Here is a 20,326-nt window from a genome sequence, read left to right on the forward strand (position 1 = left end):
GGGGTTCTTTCGAATTGGGGATGAACACATGGGATTTGGAAATATTCCGACTTGGTAGGGGAAAAGCAGCAATTAGGAGGCATATATTTTGGTATGGGAGGAATAAAGCGTGCACTGCCTGGAGCAGGGAGCAGGAAATGGGAATACGGAAAATAAAACCCCAAACGGGTAATCATTCTCAAACCCGGTCGCTTGCAAAGGGCTTTCAAGACGCATGTGATACGCCTCTTGTCTACGTAGTTCTATGCTTGAGTGTCTCAATACAGTCAACTTGAAAAGATTCCGATGTGTTACCTAATTATTCTTGCTGTGAACACATAGCGCAATACCGCCAAGAGACAGAGTCATTCCAATCCACGTATCTTTGGGGTGGTGTCATCAGTGAGAATCCCCGGCCAAGAGCAAGATGACGATATGAACTACTTACCTCGACTAATGACTTTCCTCTCAAGCCACCACTCACCAATGACGGTGAACAGAAAGGCCAAGGTGTTGACAATCGGCACGGTGAGACTCAGCTCTGTCAAGACACGAAGCAAAATGGGGGGCATGCAGTCAGCAACAAGACGGCCTGAATCTCGCTGCCTGGGGTACAGGCACGAACAGTGCCTGAACCTGGGGCAGGCGGCGAGAAAGGAGAGTGTGGGGGTGTTAGAGCCAAACTGAAACTTACCTGCCTTGCCAATCAACAGGAAGAACCACACGCTACCCGTCAGGTTCAACAGTAGCGGGACCGCATAGCGCGGGTTGCGCAGGAGGTCGACGACGGCGAATAGGGCGCCGAACAGCTTGCTCCGGACCCAGCTGTTCCTGACGGCGTCCGACTCGAGCAGCTGGTGCGCGCCTGGGCGGTGCTCCTTGGCTGCCCGCCGGATGAAGGGCGTCGTCAGGCCCCAGGCCAGCCCGACCATGAGGAACCCCAGCACATAGTTGATGGCTGGCGGCTGCCGTGGGGCTGGTGCTGCTGGTGGTGGCGGTTCCATTCCCCTGGGTCTGGGTCGATGGGTCCAACCGGCTAGCCGGTTCTCGGTTGCTACCCCTGCAGACAGACACCTCTTTTACACACAATGTTTGAAACCACCTGCTCGGTAGATCTCGCCCGCACTGCGCCGCCTGACAGCCGCAGATGACCTGCTGCCGTGCAATACGAGATCTGATCTGCGAGGGGGATTGTACCTGAAGTACCTCTGCGTCAGGGGGGTCGTATGCGTGGATATTCAAACTAGGGTTAGATGCGCCGCCATGTAGGTACGTATGTGTGTATGTGTGCACTGCGGCGATTTATTTTTGGTGGGATATCTTTTGTGATCACACGAGGTCGAATGACGGGCTTGAGATGCGAGTACGGACGGACGGGGCCGGCGGCAGGCGGGGCGTCGGAAGGCCTCCTAGGAACACGAAGGTAAAGCAGGCCGGGGAAATCTCCCAAAGAGATGGTTTGCAGCAACGTCTAGCGAGAATGACGAGTTTAAACAAAGGCCCACAGCCTGGGGCTGAACGGCTGCTTGTCTGTTTGGCTCTTTGGGGGGTTTCGCCTCTTCAGCCCTATGATGCACGTTGTGAGAGTAGGGGGAGTGAGAGACGCAAGACCCGTCGTTGTCTCAGACGCGGGCTTATCGATAAAGCGGTGGCCCGACTTGACCTGGCTTGGGTCTAAGCCACACCTGAATGAGCTGCAGGTCCGTTTGCGTGGCTGATTTTAGCTTTCTCGGAGCATACTTACCGTGTCTGGACTAGCGTGCATCTCTCCAACTTTCGGCTTCTCCATCACGTCCTCACTCCTTTCCCACGGGCTCCTCTTCCCCATTCAGGCTTCCGCAAACCTAAATCCTACCTGTCTTCAATGCCTCAAATGGATAAAGAGTCCACCTGGACAGCGTATTGTGAGGCAGCCTGCTGATATCGGGCCTTCTTAGACTTCTTGTTGTTTGTTTGTCGGCCCTGTTTTCTCGAACTGCATCTCGAGCTCCGTCTCGAGCTGTAGTCTCACCGAAACCATAAACTACCCTCCGGAGCTACTGTAGGTAAGAAAGAAAGAAAGAACACGAAAAGGTTGAATTGGATAGCGGTCCGACACTGGTGGTTGTAACTTCAAGGTTGGAACTGCGACCTCAACCACACGTGCAGACACATGCAACAAACCCAACCCCCAGCATGGGTTCGGAGACCCGAGACCATGATGCAACTCGTACACGTGCATCTAAGGTAGTGCTGCCACGCCATGGCCAATACGCTCACGCCCATTATAACCGGGTACTATGATCAACATCGCAGCGGCGTTGTTGTCAACCCCAAAGTGCAAAGGCCAGACAACACTGCCGTTTTTGACTGGTTGGCTATGCCGAATTTGATTGGCTGCTAATCTACACTTGAGCCCAGACATCTTCCGCGTACTCCTCCAGTTCTTGAACGCTGAAAACGAAGTCTCCCTCCCCAGGGCCCGGATCTCTAAGGAAGAGAAGCCGGAATGACAGTACTAATGCGCCGCTAGTGACATTGTACGATGTCGGGTTGGTAGTAGTGTTTCGGGTAATGGTGATGATTTGTCGGAGCATAGGTGCTGGCTGTTGAAGAAAGTGTTGTGTTGTGGTAGCTCCAGGGCGAACTTGCATTTTTCCCCCCCACTTCTCCAAAGGATTGTGGTACTGTTGAACTTGGCAAGAAGAACAATCTTGACCTCGTGGTTCGACATAGAAAACCACCGCCGCATAGTTATATACAATTCCCCCAACGACTGAGAGAATCCTGCCTCGATAACAAGTATTGGCCAGGCCAATTTAGCAGCTCGTTGAGGCCTTGGGCCACCAGCCGAATCACCCTCTTTACCGTCTTGTCCAGAATAGCCTGGGAGTATAGCGGCGCCGATATTTTTCCAACTCCACTTCAAACCCATATTATGAACCTGCGCCGAAAACTCGTCATATAGCGGGTTGTGGAGTTGCTTATGAAGGTCAGTTGTGATTGTGATAATAAGGATCCGAGAATTGCTATCTAATCGCGAAAGCGGAACTTGCGGCCTTGCTTCTCTCGAGCACGATCGATTTTGGTGAAATGACTAGGAGAGATGTCTAAACAATTAGTATCCTATATAGAAACAAAAGGGCAAAACTATACTTGTGACGGCGAGGGAATCCCCATTCGTGTGAGCAATTGCGTCGAAGAGATCTCGCACATTGGTGAATTGGAAGGTCGGGGGATCGCACGATTACATCGACTCTACTGAGATAGGCATAGTAGGTGTAGATGAAGCCGACACCGACGTAGATGTCGTCGACCTCGATGTGATTGACGCCATGGTGAAGCGTGGGGCTGGGACAACGTGAAGCCGGGCCTGTTGGAGGAACCAGTCTGCTGAAAATGGTGGGGTTTGCACTAGCCAGTAGCCCGAGCTCTGCCAATACTACGAAATCAACAACACTCGGGTGAATTTTCCTCGATTACCTGGTTGTCTCAAAAAGAAAATGTTTCTCTCGACTGATGCTATACAATGCTACTTTTGACCTGTTTTGGTATCTTTCTCCAATATCCAAATACGCGCTGCCATTACATCAGACCCAAGTGTGTCTCTGACGTCAATAGAAGATAAGCCCCTTACTAGAATAAAGATCAGAGGGAAGGCAATCTTTGACAGACTAGTCGCAGGAATAGCCAAGAATGCTAAATACTAGGTCTAGGAACCGCATGGTTCCTCTCTAGGTTAAATATTTCAGTCGAACATCCGAGCATGTGAGAGTCCAGGAATTAGTCTCATCTATGAACAACTCAAAACATGCATCCGAAAAGATGCCTACAATCCGATCCCCGAATGTTTGTTGGCTTGGTACTTGGGCAGAATAAATGTCATAGCCCAGCAAATAAACCGGCTGGTTAAAGCCTTTAAAAAGACAGGCCTCTGGGATTCTAATAACTTATACCCCCCTTGCCGAAAAGCCTTTCGAGCGAGCGAGCCGTAAAGTGCTGAGACCTTTCGAATCCTGGAAAGTCCCAACGCTAACAAACATTCAGGGATTAGACTGTACAGTACATACCGAGCTTCCATACAAAAAACCCCTTTCTCAGCCATGTTCAAGCCGCCCACTCACTACCGGAGCCTCGATGGAGCTATATGGCCGGCTGCGGAGACGCACCCACCTTGATACCTAAGTAAGAGGGCCCTAGCCGCCTCCCTAGCTCGACCGAGTAGCTTTTAGTCCATACACTTGACTCTATTGTGCCTGGATCATCGCACGATCTGGCCTGGGGCCGGAGTGGTGACGCCTACATTTAGCACAGCAAGAGTCGTGCTCGGGACGCCATTTTTGGCCGCTGCTCCTCACGGGAGGAAGCTCCGGACGTGGCCGTTCTATTTGCGCGCAGCGTTATGGGGACGAATGGGGATTTAAAAGGACTGAAAGTCCATGTCAGCCCCTCAAAGACATCAACACCAGAACTCTGTACTCGCTACGTCTACAAACCGATTTTCTCAAACTCCTCTTCCACACAGTTAAAGATATCATCACCCACCTACCCACCATGCCTACCGAAGCTCAGGTCGCCGGCGGCCATAAGGCCAACATCAACAACCCCAACACGTCGCAGGAGTCCAAGGACCGCTCCCAGAAGATCCTCGACAACGAGTTCAACGGCGGCGACGGTATGTCGCTCTTGCTCTCACTCTGCAGCACCCTTGTTGACACATGACGCACTTTAGTTCCCAAGGCCGGCGACCAGGAGAACAAGAACCCCGGAAATGTTGCTGGCGGGCTTAAGGCGTAAGTTTTGTCTCCTGCTACCCTTTTCACCCTTTCCCTTTCCCTTTCCCCCTTCCCTTTCCCCCTTCCCTTTCCCCCTTCCCTTTCCCCCTTCCCTTTCCCCCTTCCCTTTCCAACTTACCACTTCTGGTGCGCGGTCATGTCACGTCACGTCATGTGCCAACACAACACGAACGACTTGGAGCTGACACTTGCTCTTGTGTCTTGCAGCACCCTCAAGAATCCCAACGTCTCGGACGAGGCCAAGGAGTCGGCCAAGGAGCGCCTCAACCAGATGTAGAGCGGGCGGCTGTTTCGAAAGAAACACAAACAGCAGCAACTTTTGTTGTCAGTGCGGTCCGTTGGGTGTTGAAGGGGTCAAGGTGCGAGTGTGTCGTGTAGTGTTTGTGCTGTGCTACGTTACCTAGGTATAGTTACGGGAAGACAGACAGAAGAAGTCAATATCATGACACGCTTTCACTCATGAATACACATCATTCCGATGGTAAAAAGTTGAGATATATGTCTGCGTGCGCGTGTGTTATTGCTTTGACAACCATCATCTGGATTCTATTGGTGCATCGTGTCAATGTGCATACCGCTAGCCCTCGTATCAAGGCTCAAGTCTAAAGCTGATCCGATAGACCGGAATTCTGTGGAATAGAAATACAACGCAGCAGGACTTCTCTGTTCGCGGGGTAGATGACACCGGTACGGAACAGGTGCAGGTGGTTAGTGTTGGCCCGCAATTGCATAGGAAAGGATGGATATTCCGACACGACGTGACATGGGAGGTGAACGCAATCTCTCTCTTGTGGGGCATTGGAAAGAAGGAGGAAGGAATGAATGAAAGGCAGGCAATGACAAATTTGACGCGCGTTTCTTTGGAAGCGTGAATCCGGGCTGGATTTAGACTGCAGTGTTTGTGGATTCCACTTTTGAGCGCCGCGACCCGACCCGGGCGCGCGCCGCACGACGCAATGCCTGGTGGAAATGCCCCCGACCGGGGGCCAAGGTGCCCAATGGAAGCCGGCCTAGGGGCCCTCTTCTTGCGGGAGACCGGCAATGCCAGGTCGGAGACTTCAGTGGGTAACAACAGGCAGGCATGGATGCTCGGGAGATCAGTGGGGCCTTGGCCGGCCAGCCTCGTGGAATTTGGGGGGCTTGGCTCGCACCAGCCACCAACATTCCACCCAGCCACCACACGAACTTGCAGCAAGGAGCGGGCATCAACACGCGCAGCCCCCCCACCTCTCGCCGCATGCATTTGGCGCCAGCTGCAGTTTGGGCTTTCAGCTTTCTCATCTCGCGACATTTGGCGTTGGGCGGTCAGGCAAATTTCGTTTCACCCAGTCGATTGCGAGACGAAGCCTATTGTTGTTTCTGTCTTTTTTCTCGACTCAGGGGCGGTTTGTTTTATTTTTTATAGGATTTCCTTGCTTGAGCCGTCTTGCAACGCCCCGCACCTGTCGTCAGCACACAACAACGGCCGGGCGGGCTGCAAAGTAAACAATCCTTTGTCTGGCAATTGCGGAGCCCGCTCAGGCCATGAGACAGCCTCGCGGAGCAAGGACGACATTACGGATACCGCAGGCATCACGCCACTACTAACCCCAGCAGCATCGCGAACACCACGGCAACCGACTCTACGATGGCGAGCAAGACGAAAGGGCACCCGCTCAATGGGATGCACACGGCGGGCATTTTCTCGGACATGACGGTCGACGGCCCGCAGATTGGTACCCTGGTTCTGGTCGTCGATCGCGCAAAGAACCTGCCCAATCTGCGCACCATTGGAAAGCAGGACCCCTACTGCGCTGCACGCCTGGGCAAAGAGGCGAAGAAGACGACGACCGACATTCGCGGCGGCCAGGTCCCCAAGTGGTAGGTTTGAGTGAACAGTACCCCGCCAGCAGCAGCCCAGCTGCAGCAGCCGCAATTAGTTACGGTAGTTGCTAACCGGGCTGCCGTGCAGGGACCAAGAGCTCAGGTTCACAGTGCACGACTCGCCCGACTACTACCAGCTGAAGGTGTCCGTGTTCAACGACGACAAGAAGACAGAGCTGATAGGCGAGGCGTGGATCGACCTGCGCGACATCATCATCTCGGGCGGCGGCCAGAGCGACCAGTGGCACCAGCTGTTCTGCCGTGGCAAGAAGACGGGCGAGATCCGTATCGAGATCACTTTCTACGACAGCCGCCCCAAGCCAGAGAGGGCTGCCGTCGTGGCAAAGCAGCCCGGGCCCGCCGCCGATGCCGAAGCTGCCCAGTCCGCCGCCGGGCCCCGGTCCATGCCCAAACGCCGCCCGCTGCCCTTGGACCCTGTCACTGGCCAGGCGCCTCCTTCCCCCAGCCCTGAGCCTGTCGAGACACCCACGCGACCCCAGCCGTCTCCTTCACATCTCCCGAGCCAGTCGCCGCTCCAGCAGCTCGAGTACAACACCCCTCCACCAGGTGCAGCAGGAGCCTCTGCCGCTCGCTACCAACAACAGCCCGATTTGTATATTCCACGGGATCCTGTTGGAGACTTTGGCAGCCCGCAGTACCGGACGCCCGACAGAAGCGACAGGTATGCCAGCCACGCCGAGGACCGAGATTACAACCCTCACCAAGAACAACCTCCCTACGACCGTTACGACTCGAGACCTCACGATGCTCACTACATGCCACCGGATGACAGGGCGAGACCGGCCGAGGACGACAGGCCACCGCCTCCCCCAGCACATCGCACGAGAACCGGCAGCAACGGCGCCATGAACGCAACGTACCAAGGCGGCTTCGACCCGCTGGCCAAAGGAACCCCACCTACCATGCGACACGACGTGCTGCGGAATGAAGCCCATCGCCACTCGGCCTCGGCAAGCTATCCTGGACGTCCAACGTACAAGGCCTACGACTCGGCCCCTGCGGGAATGGGCGGCGCCCAGTATTCCGACACGGAACAGCCGTCTCCCCCTCGGCATCACTCGTACGATTCTAGCTATGACCCATCTCACAGGACTATGCAGGCTACCGTGGAGGATGTGCCCGAGTCGCCAGACACTGCCCCTTCTTTTAGGAGAAGCATGCCTGGTCTACCGCACGCTCAATCCTACCCGTCGGCTCTCCGGTCCGACTTCGACCACTCTGTGAGCCCTGCACCGCTAGCTGTGGGACCAAGGGGTGGCGCTGGCCCCCGCCGGATCTCCAACGCCCCGAATGTGCCAGACCAGCAGAGATACCAGGGTTCCAGCGGGTACATGACATCCGCGTCCGACGTATCAGACCCTGGCTATCCAGGCCCGAGGGATCTTAGCAGGCATTCGGAAAGCTCGCTTGTGTCGTACGGCTCCCACGGGGACCAGCGAGCCTTGACATATCGAAGCGAGCTCGACGACACATCTAATGGCTATGGGATGCCGCCGGTTCCTCCATCTCTCGTCCCTGGAATTGATCCGAACATTGCTTCCAAGGGCATTGTGGAGAGGTACCAGCCAGAAAAGAATCATGAACGGCGATACACGCAGCCAGCGAGTTTCGATACGCCACCAAGGGGCCGGCCCATGGGTGACGTGCCTCGCAGATACGACCAGGACACATCGCCTAGATCCTACAATGCGGGGCTACCGCCTAACAGCAGGAGCCCGGTGATGTACTCCGAGGGGCCGTCGACTTCTAGCGTTAACGTCGTCATCAAGTCACGCGCATATTCGCCAAACCCCATCCGCGACCCGAGCCCCAACCCGAATCATACCATCCGGCGCAAATCTGTCAGTCCGGCGCCGCCGCCGGCCGAGAGTCGGCGGCTGTCGGCAGTCCCATTTGGTCCTGACTCTTACAACGCTCTCAACCCGACCGTTGCATCGGCCGCCACCCGAGAGCCTGCTATCACACGCCCAGACTACGACGAGTCACGGGGCAAAATCATAACACACGACGGCCGAGAAGTAGATCCCTCGGACCACCTGCCCATGGAGACGTGGGCACCCGAGCCCGAGCCCAAGAAGCCCAAGGCGCCAACCTCGTCGGCCCCTGCCTCGGCCCGCCCTTCGCCCTCGGGCGCCCAGCCCCTTCCCCTAGCAGGCCGCCGTCCCTTGCGCGTCGCTGGCCGACCGCAGTCGGTGCTGCCGAGCGGCGTCAGCAGTGCGCAGTACGCGCTATCAGGACCAGTCGAGCCGGAGACGCCCTCGCCGCCGACATCGACGGGCCGCAACCGTCTGCAGAAGAAGGCACAGCGCTCCCCGATGACCGCAGCCGGGCCCGTCATGTCGGGCGCTAACGGGCCTGGCGGCTTCCGCAGCGGCAGCAACAGCATCGACTCCAGCCCGCTGGCTCCATACCCCCCGCACCAAGACAACAACAACTACACGCCGACGCGGCAGCTGGCGCGCGCCTCGACGTTCGACTCGTACGGCGGCGGCGGCGGGTCTAGCGAGAACTACCCACCCCCCGTCATGTACAACGGCGGCGGGGGGAATAGAGGGCCCCCGCCGCCCCTCCCCGCCAAGGTGCCGCTCGCCCTGCCCGCGCCGCCGCTCCAGTACCCGCCGGCCCCCGTCATGAGCGGCGCCCTGCAGCTCCACAGCAGCAGCCTGGCGAGACGAGGCAGCATGGACGACCGCTACCAGGGCGGGTACGACGACGGCGACTACGACGGTAGGGGAGGTGATGGAGATGTGCGGGCCGGCGGCGGCCATGGGTCTTCGCTGTCCCTGGAAGAAGAGATGCAGCGTATCGATCTCGGGCCGGGCAGGTCGCGGCGGCGCAGGTATTGATTGGGGGAGGGGGGGTTGTTTTGGTGGTGTTTATTATTATCACCACTGCTATTATTAGTATTATTATTACGGTGCGGTACCTACCTAGGTCTTATCATGGGGTTATGTATGGGTCATGTATGTGTAAAGATAGACGGGCACGAACGACGAATGTGTTTTTTTGTCTGGCTCTTGATTTTTTTTCTTCTTCTTTTTCTAAACACATGGTTAGGGAATTCTTTTTTCTTTCTTTTCGTTCATGACGTATCATATCATATCATCATATTATGCATACATGGAAGGCTCAGCTAGATACTAACTTGGGTTGCGCGTACCGCGTAGCTGTTATAACACCCTCGGCACAGCTATCTCGTCTAGGCAGGCAGTGACATAACCGTCTGTCTGTCTGTATGTATGTATACGCATTCCTAGCCTCGTTATCTCTAGGGTTTTGGGATCTGCTTTCTGCTGTTGAGACAGAATCTAGAAGAGGATAAATAAATCAATAAAAAACTTACTAAAATAAGAAGCAACCGTCTTTCTAAATAAAATAGATGTCTGTCTCGGTTTTTCTTTCTGCGTTATGTCTAGTTCTAGTGAGGCCGCGTATGTGGGTAGAGATGGAGGTAGGGAGGTAGGGAGGTAGGGAGGTAGGGAGGTAGGAGGTAAGGAGGTAAGGAGGTAGGGGGAGGTAGGGAGGTAAGGATGGAGGCATGTATTTACAGATCGCAAAACTGCCAGCCAAGAAGAGGCATATCTCTGTCTATTCTATTCTAAATCAACCCAAGATGACCTCATTTTTGTAAGAAGTGTCTATCTGCACGTATGTATGTATATACGATCCAATCCAGTCCAATCCACACACTGCCAGCACAATGGACAGACAGGTGGCATAATGTGGCAGGCGCAGGCAGTGGCAATGACACCAGGACATGGCAGGATAGAGCCTAACGGCTCAAGCCTCCATGGTGCCGTCATGCTCCAGAATAGCCTCCTCAATCTCGCCCTCTTCGGCGCGCGTCGGGGGCACATGGACCGCGGGCGGCAGGGCCCAGCCGGTGCCGGCCTGGACGGCGATGACGAGGACGCACACGATGGCGGTGGTGTGGTAGAGGATGCGGAGGGCATGCTCGTAGCCGTGGACGGCGACGAGGCGCTCGGCGGGCGACAGCAGGTCCTTGTCCTGGACGGCGGCGGGACTGCCGACGAGGACGGTGATGAGCTTGGCGTGGGTGTCGGAGAGGTGGCCGTCGTCGAGACGTTCAAAGCCGGCGGCGAGGGCGGCGCGCAGGCTGCGCACGAAGATGCCGCCGCCGATGGCGGTGCCGAAGCTGCCGGCGAAGCCGCGGAAGGTGGACAACAGGCCCGTGACGATGAAGTGCGTATCGGGCGCCGAGAGGTGCAGCAGGTGAGCCAGCGTGTAGTTGAGGGCGGCGCCGGTGGCGAGGCCGTTGGCGAAGACGACCAGCACGTACAGCGGGAGGGAGGCGGTGGCGGTGCCGACGAAGGAGAGGGCGAAGACGGACAGAGCAAAAAAGAGCAGGCCGGCCAGCGAGGGCGCCCAGAAGGACCCCGCGCGGCGGATGTGCCAGAAGCCGACTACGAGCCCGCCGAGCCCGAAGCCCAAATTAGTGGGGATCAGGATGGAGCCGGCGACGGCGGGCGACAGGCCGCGCACGGCGAGCACGAAGACGGGCGCGTAGAAGAGCACGGTCCAGCGCGCGGCCATGAAGCCCAGCTGCGAGAAGCACGACAGCAGGATGCCGCGGTCCTTGAGCACCGTGAGCGGGATGATGGGGTCCAGCGCGAAGCTCGACTCAATCAGGATGAAGAGGGCGAGCGTGACCAGCGACAGGGCGATGGGAAGCATCTGGATCGTGCCCGAGAGGCCGTACAGAAAGAGCACGATAGTGAGAGTCTGCGGCGATACGACGTCAGCAGTTGGCCCCTAGCATAGACGCTGGGCAAGAGTAAGAATCACGGCTTACCAGGGTGACTGCGCCGGCGTAGTCGAGACGGGCGAGCTTCTGGCGCGTTGTCATGTCCTTGGATGCTCCTTGGGCAGCCATAGGAGGGATGCTAAAGTAGACGCCAAAGCCGGCGAGGACACCAATGGGGCTCTGGGCCCAGAACAGGGCTCGCTGTGAAGATGGGTATTTGGTCAGCCAACAAGACCTAACCTCGTGGCTCATGAGGGGACACCTACCCAGCCCAGCACGGGCAGCAGGGCGCCAAAGACGACAGCGCCGGTCGACACGCCCATAGAGAAGCCCTGTGTTGATGTCGCTGGTTAGTTTACAACTACAGTCTAACAGCTCCAGCAACAACAACAAGAACAGCAGCAGCAGCAGCAGCAAAAAGAAAACCCACGGCATTGGTCAGGCCCACCCACAGGCCCCTGCGGCGCTTCGAGGTGAGCTGGATGACGAGGATGAGGGAGAGGGTCATGATGCCGCCGGCGCCGACGCCGACGAGTACGCGACCGAGGATGAAAACCACGAAACTCTGGGCCTGCGAGGTGACGAGGGCGCCGACAGAGAAGAAAAGGGCCGAGAACAAAATCATGGGGCCCGACGAGAAGATCATGGCCAGGCGGCCGACCAGCGGGGTGACCGATGACGCCGTGATCATGTACGCCGACGTGAACCACATGGCGTACTCGTAGGCGTCGAGATCGGCCGCGATGGTCGACTGCGTCGTCGTGATGCCGCTCATATTGCTGGCTGCGATGCTCTTCTGTCAGACATGCCTCTCCTCAGGTAGATAGGTAGGTAGGTAGGTAGCCCAAAACTTGCCTTGCAAAAAGATCAGCGCCCACATACTCAGGACGATGCAAACCGTCTGGCCGCGGCCCATAGCGTAGCCAGGCGGCAAGCCGTCGCCGTCGCCGACGATGCCGATAGGCGGCGGTAGCAGCGGCGCGGGCGAGGCGTCGCGGGCCGTGAGGGAGCTGGCCGTCTCGGAGCGCAGCAGTGGCGTGTCCTCAGTCGCCGTGGCCGCTGCCGACGCCGAGGTCGAGATGCTGGCGCCATCATCGTCACCGCCGGGATGTCGCAGCCGCGGCCCTGCGTCGAGAGCAGCAGCAGCAGCAGCCATGCCTACTTACTGCCGATGCGTCCAATGCGTTCGATGCCTCCGATGCCTCCGATGCCTCCGATGCCTCCGATGCGCCCGATGCCTCCGATGCGCCCGATGCCTCCGATGATGATATATCTCAACCGAGTACTCTGTAATACCACCAAAGTCGCAGACTGAGCCCTCAAAAAAGATATAAAAAACAAATAAAAACAACAACAAAAAAGACCGTTACCAAGTCTGTTGATCACATTTGTGCCTACCTAGTCAGAAAATTACACTAGAGAGTGCAAAGTGAAATGGCGCATCGGGGGGTGAATGCTACGTTGTCATGATGGCGTTGCGTGTTGGTTGTTCCTTCAAAAGGAAAGTCGGCTCGGCTCGGCTGGATTGAATGGATTGGTAATAATGATTACTTGCTGCTGCCGGGAGTGACCATTAGACTACTTACGTGCGACTTTGCCTGATCCAACTTAGCAGACACTTGAACCTTTCAGTCAAAATAAGGGCGTATAAGCGTTAGCTCCATTTATACATAGTACTTGGAAAAAAGAAGAGGTATCTACGGATCCGTATGGTGTTTTATTCAGTGTAATTGGTTGCACACCTATGGGCAACTGGCAACCAAACTTGGGACCCACTACCAAAACCAAGCCAACCCTAACCCTGTTGGCCTTCCAGACAACAACCACGAGACAACTACAACAAGAGACATCACTGCCCCCATCTTCTGACAGAGGCTGGAAATTCATGCATTTCACTCTCCCCAGTACGCTATGGTATCTACTGCCAGTCTCCTTGCACGACGGAGGAAAGGGCTGCCCGCAAAACAAAAAGACCAAAAACCCCCAACCCAAAATGTCCCCTTTTCCTTGCCCACACACACACCACCACAGCCACCCCATAAACCATGCCATACCAAATGAGACATACCCGTACACACTCGCTGAACAGATAACGAAACCCCCAAGCCAGTTAGTTTCTGCAAAACAAAGAATAATAAACCCCCCAACAAACCTCGCTCACTTGGGAACGCACATGCCCAGCAACCGCATCTCATCATCCAGAGGCAAACGCGAGGGACTATCCTCCTAAGCGGCCCTGGACGTGTTAGCCGCAGATCCCGCTGCGGCGCCGGACCCCGCCCCGGACCCCGATGCCGCCACCACCGCCCCCGGCCCGGCGCTCGTCTTGGTCTTCCTGCGCACGGGCTGATAGACATCGTTAAAGTTCATCGAGACGCCGAGGAAGCGCATGTCGACGTCGGGCTGGTACGCGAGGTCGCCGAGGAGGATCTGCAGCCGCGTGCGGAACGTCAGCCCGAGCTGCTTGAGCCGCTCCTGCAGCGCCGGCAGCTCGGACTTAACGATGCCCGCGCCGCTGCCGCTGCCGCTGCCGCCAGCAGCCGAGTCTAGCCCGGCCCCCGGTTGGTCGCCGCTGCCGCCACCTCCACCGTCTGACGGGGTGGACACCTGATTCTTGCGCATGAGTCCTACCGCGCCCAGTTCTTGCCGTCGCGTAAAGTCGGACACGGACCAGCTGTAGAGCCCATCGACGCTGTCGCGGTATGCCAGCATGGTGCGCAGCAACTCACTAAGCTGTATCATGTACGAGTTGCGGTCCTCGACCTCGGCCGCCGGGTCGCGGCTCCCGCTCGCCAGCGCCGCCTCCTTGACCGAGTCGTGGTGCTGGCGCCGCCGGGCGCCGAGGAGGCCCTTGTGCGTGATGGACGTGAGGTACTTTGTGTGCGCCGTGATGAGGTCGTCCAGCGTGCAGTCCTCCTTCCGGATGTTCTTCTGCAGCTCCGCCCAGCTACTCTCGATCACTTCAAACAAGATGTAGTACTGGAGCTGGCCGACAAAGTGTATCATCTCGGCAAGCACCCCGCGCGTGCCCTTCCACGTCTGCAGCACCTCCTTGTCCTTCGTCTGGAGCACCCCCCGCGCCCCCGTCATGCACTTGCGCCACGTCGTCGCCAGTGCAAACTCGACCCGCTTGATACGCCAGAGGAAGTTGAACACCTTGAGGTACTGCCGGTTGCCCCACTCCGTCACCACCACGTCCACGGGCGCGTCGATCTTGTACTCGAGCGTGAAGCAGTCCCAGCCAATGTCGCCGTGGCTGAGCTGCAGCATGCGCGCGTCCAACCTGCGGAGCACCTCGTCACTGTCGTACTGCGCATTCGAGCCTCTGATTGCATGCTCGAGCTGCGCCGTCAACGTGTGGCGGTACTGTGCTCCGGCGGGCCGGTCGAGGTTAGCGGCCAGCGACTCCATCAGGAGAGCAATGAAGTCGCCCTGCCCGAGCAATATGTAGTTCTTGAGCGCCTGGAGGTGTTCAAACAGGTGGAACCGGCTGTCCATCAGCTCCATCAGTCGCTGCATCGTCGTCTTGTAGGCCTCGTCGATCCACGTCTCCAGCGTGGCCGTGTCGCCGTACTTGAGCTCTTTTGACGACGTCTTGCTGTAGGCCTCGACCCACTGGCTGTCGCCACAGCTGTGGCGGATAAAGTTCAGTGACTTTCCGATAAGAAACACCTTTTGCGCAAAATCAGCCGTAATGATGCTCGGCACCATGGCGTCGACAACCTCGTACTTGGAGTTCCAGACGCTGGCCTGGCCCTTAGCCTTGGACTCCTTCCTGTCTTCGTCGTGGGGGCTCTGCTCCCGGACGAAAAACTCCAAGTGCGGGTCCGATAGCTCGCCGTCGTAGATCCAGCGGCGGAGGATGTCGTAAAAGGGCCGCGTCACGTCGGCCAGGAGACGCTCTGCAAACGCAGCCACGACCGGGTCGCCGTGTGAGGAAGAGAAGCCGTGGACCAGGCTGATCAGCTGCCCGCCGTGCTTACTCGTGCTCTGCTCGGCCATCAACGACATTAGGCGCAAGCCCATGGTTGCCTCCCGAGTCCACACCACACAGCGCTTCAACGTCACGCCAGCCTTCCCTATGCCGTGGCGGGGCGCTGCCTCGTCGAGCGACGAGAGTGCACGGCGGACCTCCCCCTCGAGAGTTGCAATGAGAGTGAGATAGGCGCGCAGTTCTATGTTGATGGCTGCCCGTAAGCTCTGCCCGAGCAAGCCCCTCGCAGGCGACTTGACGAACGATGCAAGCCTTCGGTAAAGCAAAGACGGCTCCGCAAGCGTGTGAAGGAGGGAGATGATGGGGGGCGGAAGCGTTCGCGGTAGCTTGAGTGTCGTATCATTGACGAACGGGAGTGCTGCAGACGAGAGCCCCTGAAGCGTGTAGGGCAATTCTCGGAGCAGAACCGTCTCTGAAGGTTCCAAGTCGACGGAATTATCGGCAAGGAGCGTCGACTTTAACGAAACATCCCTTGCACTCTTCTTGGGGGAGGCGTCGTCGTCTGGGAGCGGCCTCGTCTTCTCAAGGGGCAGCTTCTTCAGGCCTGAGGACGCGAAGGCATCTTCGAAGGCATCTTCTTCGGGAATAGTGGCCGGGGTCGCGGTTTTGGAAGACTCTCCCCATTCTACGCCTCGAGTCGGCGGCGGCGGCGGCGACTGGCCTCGATGTACGGGACCTGGCTGCCTCAAGGGGCTCAGGGGCAGAGGCTCATTGGGATCTGGGGAATCCGAGAGCTGGTAGAGCAGATATAGGATGGCCCATTTCTGGTTGAGGACCGGCAGCGATAGCAGGCGCGTGTAAAGATTGGAGAAGCGCAGTGCCTGGGTGGGATTGCTCTGGATGAGCTTCCGCTTGATCAGGTCCGAAGCATGGTTAACGTCGGCCGAGACGGCTGGGGAGCTAGGGCTGTGGGGGTTGCAATGCGAGAGTGAGCTGCTGCTGTCCTGTGTTTTATGACTGGCACCAGGGGTTCGAGGCTTACCGCTCAATGATGGACCGGACGAGCTCGAAGCAAGCATCGTGCTTGTCCTGGGCGACCTGGTCATCGTCGTCGGGGTTTGCGGGCAGCAGGTGCGTAATCAGGCTGTCAATTGCACTGGCGACTCTATGGCCGCGGTCGTTGGACATGATTACATCTTGTCATCCCATCCCCGGCGTGTCTAAGCTGGTTGGCGTTGGGGGAGGCTACGGATTCGGATTCGGATTCGGATTCGGATTTGGGATTGGCACTGGGCTGGGCTGGGGTTTGGCTGCGAGCAAGCCACTTTTTGTTTAGTGGCTTCGTAGCTTCCCGAGGTTGGAGGGGAAGGTTAGAGGGAGACGCGACGCGACTTTTGGTGGTCGGAGCGCCACTTTTAGAAGGCTTGACTGTACAGTTGGCCGACCCATGGCGGCACTGTATTCCCAGGGTTGGGGTTGGGGCGGGCTGAGTGCCGGCCTGCGACACGTCCAACTGCCAGGCCGTCTGTCCAAGCAACCTCAACTCAAAATTTAGGGTTGTGTCTTGGGGATAATCGATTGTATTGCACATACTTGCCTGCTGACTTCTAGTCTCGTATGTAAATTCGTACCTCTACGTTGTGTGTTTTATTTTTTTTTTCTTCATTTATTCAACCAACCCCAAAGGAAAAGTGGAAGCTGGAGGCGCTCGTTGAAAACACGGAAATGCAAATCTTCGTTGAGCCAACTGTCTCGAGATTCCCGCCTTGGGTCACCTACTTCCTGGAAATTTATGACTCTCACACAATTTCAGAAATTGAGGCTCTATCGTAGCCATCTTGCGGCTGCCATGTGTAAGGTAACACGAGACATTAGGTGGGGAGAGCTTGGTCTGACGTTGCCTGCGTAGGTAGGTTCCATTGCTTGTGATCTCGAACTCCAACTGGACCGCCCCCTTCGTCATACGCATTGAATAACGAAGAGATTATTCAAAATATTGACGCTTGTCTTAGAGAAGATCCGGTTGTCCAGTTGGTTACCAGGAATGATTTTTTCTTTCTCCTCATCCTTTTGTATGCTACCGCGTTTTGTCTTTGGAAATAGACAAAGAATTGAGCTTCAGATATTCTGAATTTGTAGATTCAAGAAATAAGATCATCTCGGACTAGTTTTGTTTTATCTGTCAATGGCTTTGGTGGCCATGGGGTTCTTTGCTGGTTGCAGCACAGTCCACATACAAGCCACACACTGTGAACTCAAAGCCTGGGACTTCCGTCTGCTGAAGAATCATGCCCTCCGCTGGATGAATGCAATTCCAAAGACTTTGCCCCGCACCAAAACCCGGCAGCAGCACAAGTACCTTTTCTATCCCCGCCCCCAACACCACCATCTATCAGCGCGTGGCCCCTGTAGCCTCAGCCGAATTTAACGACAACCCTCCAGACACCGAAACCCAAGGACCGACTACGCGCGGTAAGCTAGGCCGACGACAACACCATCCATTTGGCAGCGCCAGCATGCCGAATCCATCCTTTTGAATCCGGGATCGGGATCGCATAAGCTCGGCAAATCTCCTGATGCGACTATAAATGCGGTTTCGCGTCGCGATTGTGCTGCTTTCCGCACGCGACTGACCCGACGCCGGTCGCTCGCTCGTCGCCTTTCGCCGTGCGTCTCCGACAACCGCATCGCTGATCCTGCCGCCCTGCTGCCCGAGGGTCTCGCAGCAACATGGTCGATATCAACCCCGCCGCCCTGAGTCGGCCATCAATCAGCCTCTCAACCCCCATCCTCGCCAACAAGACCATCAACGTCTCGGTCCCGTCATCGACAAAGGCCCCCAAGACCAGCCAATTAATACCCGCCCGCATTGACCTCGAGCCCATATACACGGCCCTCAAGTCGAGCATCGGTCCAGAGGGATGGGCCATCTACAAAGAGACCGTCACCCAGTTCCTGATCGGTCAGTTTCTTGTCTCCTCCGTTGGGCCCAACGGGCTCTCGATGCATGCCGGCTGCTAACATTTACTGCTCTGCTGCCCAGGCCGTCTCAACCAAGCCGAATTCAGCGAGCGCATCAACCCCCTGCTCGTGTCCCCCGATGGCTCCAAGGAACACCTCCACAATAAGCTTTTCGCTGCCATATATGGCAATGTCACGCGCGAGATGCCTGACCAGGGCCTTGCGCCCTGGGTCAGCGCAAACGACAAGCCCTCGACCACGTCGGGCAGCAAACCCGTGTCCGGCGACGCCGCCGAGCGGCGGTTAAAGAAGCAGGTCATCGACGTCCTTCCCAAAGAGAGAAAACGCATCAAAGATATCGCGCTAAATGAGGTAGGTCGACATACGTTCAATGTTCCTTTCCAGCCCGTACTTCAGGGGTACTGTAGCTCCGGAAATGCTAACGACCCGTCTCTAGATCGACCCTTACGAGTCGCTGGCCAGTGTGTTCACAGATAATAGCCGCGCCAAGCCCTCAAGGACGGCTGAAGTTCCCGCGAGTGCAGGCGGCCTGAGTAGGATGAGTATGTGTCTGTCCCGGGAGGAAGGCAAGCGCGAGAGAAGGGTTCCTGGCTAACTGGTGCTTTCTAGACTTTGACTTGGAAATCCGAAAACGGTTTGCGCAGCCATTGGCGGTAGAGTCGGGCGAATTTCCCGACGTTGGCAACATCGAAGGCCGCATGTTGCCCTTTTGCTACGAAGCTGGTCTCGTTTCGGGCCATGCGTCAGAAGCGGCCCAGTTCATGTCTATAGCCACCGAGACTTTTATCAAGGAGATCATGTCGTTGGTTTTCAGCCGCACGAGGAGTAATGGGCCCGGCGACTCGGGCAATGCCGGGTTTGGGCCGGGGGGCGCGTGGGTGCAGACAAACAAGTATCGACGGCAACTCGCAAGGGAGGAGCAGGCGTTTGCGAGGGGCGAGTTGACACGGGATAAGAGCGGACTGCTACCGATCGAAGCTAAAGCTGCGAGTGATCGTGGCCCGCTAGGCATGTCGGATCTCCGACTTGCGCTTGAAATCGGCGACTGCGGCTTGGCTAATTTCCCTGTCGTGGCCAAGTCGGCCGTCTACGGCTACAGGGAAGGAGAGCTGGAGAACTGGGACGATTACACTTACGCCGACGGGCGTGAGGTGAAAGGCGAGAAGGAAGACGTGGAAATGGGCGGAGCAACGACGAATGGGACAAAATTGGACGCCCTGCCCAACGGAGTGCACCACGGGGATCAGATGGATATCGACACTGACGTGTGGTGGGAAGGGGCTGACCCAGGTGATGGAGACTTTCTCGACGGTGTCCTCGACTCGTGCCTGGCGGTGGGGTGACAAGTCGGCGATTACGCCATTCATGGCCTCGCAAGCACGAAGACGACGTTGACGAAGACGACGACAACGACACTATCATCACTGCCCCTATGTACAGCACCAATACCGCTCTCACCTCACCACCAGGAACGCTGGGTGGTTTTGCGAGCGGTTTTCTTTTTCGGAGTTATGGGTTTGGGTTAGGGCGTTTCCTTTCCTCTTTGTCGCAAAAAGGGGGCGGGCGGCTTGCATGTGCATCGATTGCATGGGCACTGGTATCTGTTCCACGGCTTTTCACCATACCCTCTTTCTCTTTCTCTTTCTCTCTCTTTCTCTCTCTCCTTCTCCTTCTCCTTCTCTTTCTCTTCTACCTAAGCACCTGACTACGCTATTATGTATACTTGTTGTTTGGACTACTAACAAAAGGGCGGCTGGCAAACTGGGCGTCATTGGGAGGCATGTTTCTGTAGTGGACTGGGGGAGAGGAGGGCCTTGTACTTTTTTTGAACGATACCCGAAAAGCCCTGCCGGGGACGGACGCCGTCTCGATACTTTTTTTATTATTCACCTATTACGTATATAACCACAGACAGACACGGCTAGCATAGAAGACTCATGACAAATATCAAGAATTGCATTCTTTTGCGACGAGCGCTGTTGGCGCACATCGGACGGCGGACTTACC

The 20,326-nt window shown here is 56.7% G+C and overlaps 8 protein-coding genes across 8 annotated transcripts; 3 read left to right on the forward strand and 5 right to left on the reverse strand.

Annotated features, from left to right (window-relative positions):
- Nucleotides 1-294: 294 nt before the first annotated feature.
- B0T26DRAFT_636832 (uncharacterized protein) lies at nucleotides 295-983 on the reverse strand (the record flags this gene model as incomplete). Its single annotated transcript, XM_060436868.1, has 3 exons — nucleotides 295-362; nucleotides 428-520; nucleotides 674-983. The coding sequence occupies 3 exons, from the start codon at nucleotides 981-983 to the stop codon at nucleotides 295-297; spliced, it is 471 nt and encodes a 156-aa protein (XP_060299807.1).
- Nucleotides 984-2,363: 1,380 nt separating this feature from the next.
- Nucleotides 2,364-2,782, reverse strand: B0T26DRAFT_692376 (uncharacterized protein; the record flags this gene model as incomplete). Its single annotated transcript, XM_060441162.1, has 2 exons — nucleotides 2,364-2,560; nucleotides 2,647-2,782. Coding segments are annotated over 2 exons (333 nt in total), but the record flags the coding sequence as incomplete, so codon positions are not given.
- Nucleotides 2,783-4,512: 1,730 nt separating this feature from the next.
- Nucleotides 4,513-5,031, forward strand: B0T26DRAFT_638746 (conidiation protein 6; the record flags this gene model as incomplete). The annotated part of the gene is made up of 3 exons (XM_060437071.1): nucleotides 4,513-4,633; nucleotides 4,691-4,751; nucleotides 4,962-5,031. The coding sequence occupies 3 exons, from the start codon at nucleotides 4,513-4,515 to the stop codon at nucleotides 5,029-5,031; spliced, it is 252 nt and encodes an 83-aa protein (XP_060299809.1).
- Nucleotides 5,012-6,213, reverse strand: B0T26DRAFT_109792 (uncharacterized protein). Its single transcript, XM_060433267.1, has 2 exons — nucleotides 5,330-6,213; nucleotides 5,012-5,070 (listed from the first exon to the last, which is right to left on the reverse strand). The coding sequence occupies exon 1, from the start codon at nucleotides 6,043-6,045 to the stop codon at nucleotides 5,344-5,346; it is 702 nt and encodes a 233-aa protein (XP_060299810.1). The 5' UTR covers nucleotides 6,046-6,213; the 3' UTR covers nucleotides 5,012-5,070; nucleotides 5,330-5,343.
- A 168-nt stretch (nucleotides 6,214-6,381) lies between these two features.
- B0T26DRAFT_637106 (uncharacterized protein) lies at nucleotides 6,382-9,484 on the forward strand (the record flags this gene model as incomplete). Its single annotated transcript, XM_060436901.1, has 3 exons — nucleotides 6,382-6,614; nucleotides 6,706-7,230; nucleotides 7,267-9,484. 3 exons carry the CDS (start codon nucleotides 6,382-6,384, stop codon nucleotides 9,482-9,484), a joined length of 2,976 nt encoding a protein of 991 aa, XP_060299811.1.
- A 934-nt stretch (nucleotides 9,485-10,418) lies between these two features.
- On the reverse strand, nucleotides 10,419-12,559 carry B0T26DRAFT_737788 (major facilitator superfamily domain-containing protein; the record flags this gene model as incomplete). The annotated part of the gene is made up of 5 exons (XM_060443508.1): nucleotides 10,419-11,381; nucleotides 11,452-11,604; nucleotides 11,670-11,735; nucleotides 11,834-12,186; nucleotides 12,259-12,559. 5 exons carry the CDS (start codon nucleotides 12,557-12,559, stop codon nucleotides 10,419-10,421), a joined length of 1,836 nt encoding a protein of 611 aa, XP_060299812.1.
- Nucleotides 12,560-13,629: 1,070 nt separating this feature from the next.
- On the reverse strand, nucleotides 13,630-16,525 carry B0T26DRAFT_636743 (Spc98 family-domain-containing protein; the record flags this gene model as incomplete). The annotated part of the gene is made up of 2 exons (XM_060436859.1): nucleotides 13,630-16,303; nucleotides 16,380-16,525. The coding sequence occupies 2 exons, from the start codon at nucleotides 16,523-16,525 to the stop codon at nucleotides 13,630-13,632; spliced, it is 2,820 nt and encodes a 939-aa protein (XP_060299813.1).
- A 1,446-nt stretch (nucleotides 16,526-17,971) lies between these two features.
- B0T26DRAFT_110154 (transcriptional regulator of RNA polII, SAGA, subunit-domain-containing protein) lies at nucleotides 17,972-19,777 on the forward strand. The gene is made up of 4 exons (XM_060433268.1): nucleotides 17,972-18,299; nucleotides 18,381-18,670; nucleotides 18,756-18,861; nucleotides 18,929-19,777. The coding sequence occupies exons 1-4, from the start codon at nucleotides 18,068-18,070 to the stop codon at nucleotides 19,660-19,662; spliced, it is 1,362 nt and encodes a 453-aa protein (XP_060299814.1). The 5' UTR covers nucleotides 17,972-18,067; the 3' UTR covers nucleotides 19,663-19,777.
- Nucleotides 19,778-20,326: the final 549 nt, after the last annotated feature.

The sequence above is a fragment of the Lasiosphaeria miniovina genome (genome assembly GCF_030549165.1).
Source record: "Lasiosphaeria miniovina strain SMH2392-1A chromosome Unknown B0T26scaffold_2, whole genome shotgun sequence".
Classification (NCBI taxonomy): domain Eukaryota; kingdom Fungi; phylum Ascomycota; class Sordariomycetes; order Sordariales; family Lasiosphaeriaceae; genus Lasiosphaeria; species Lasiosphaeria miniovina.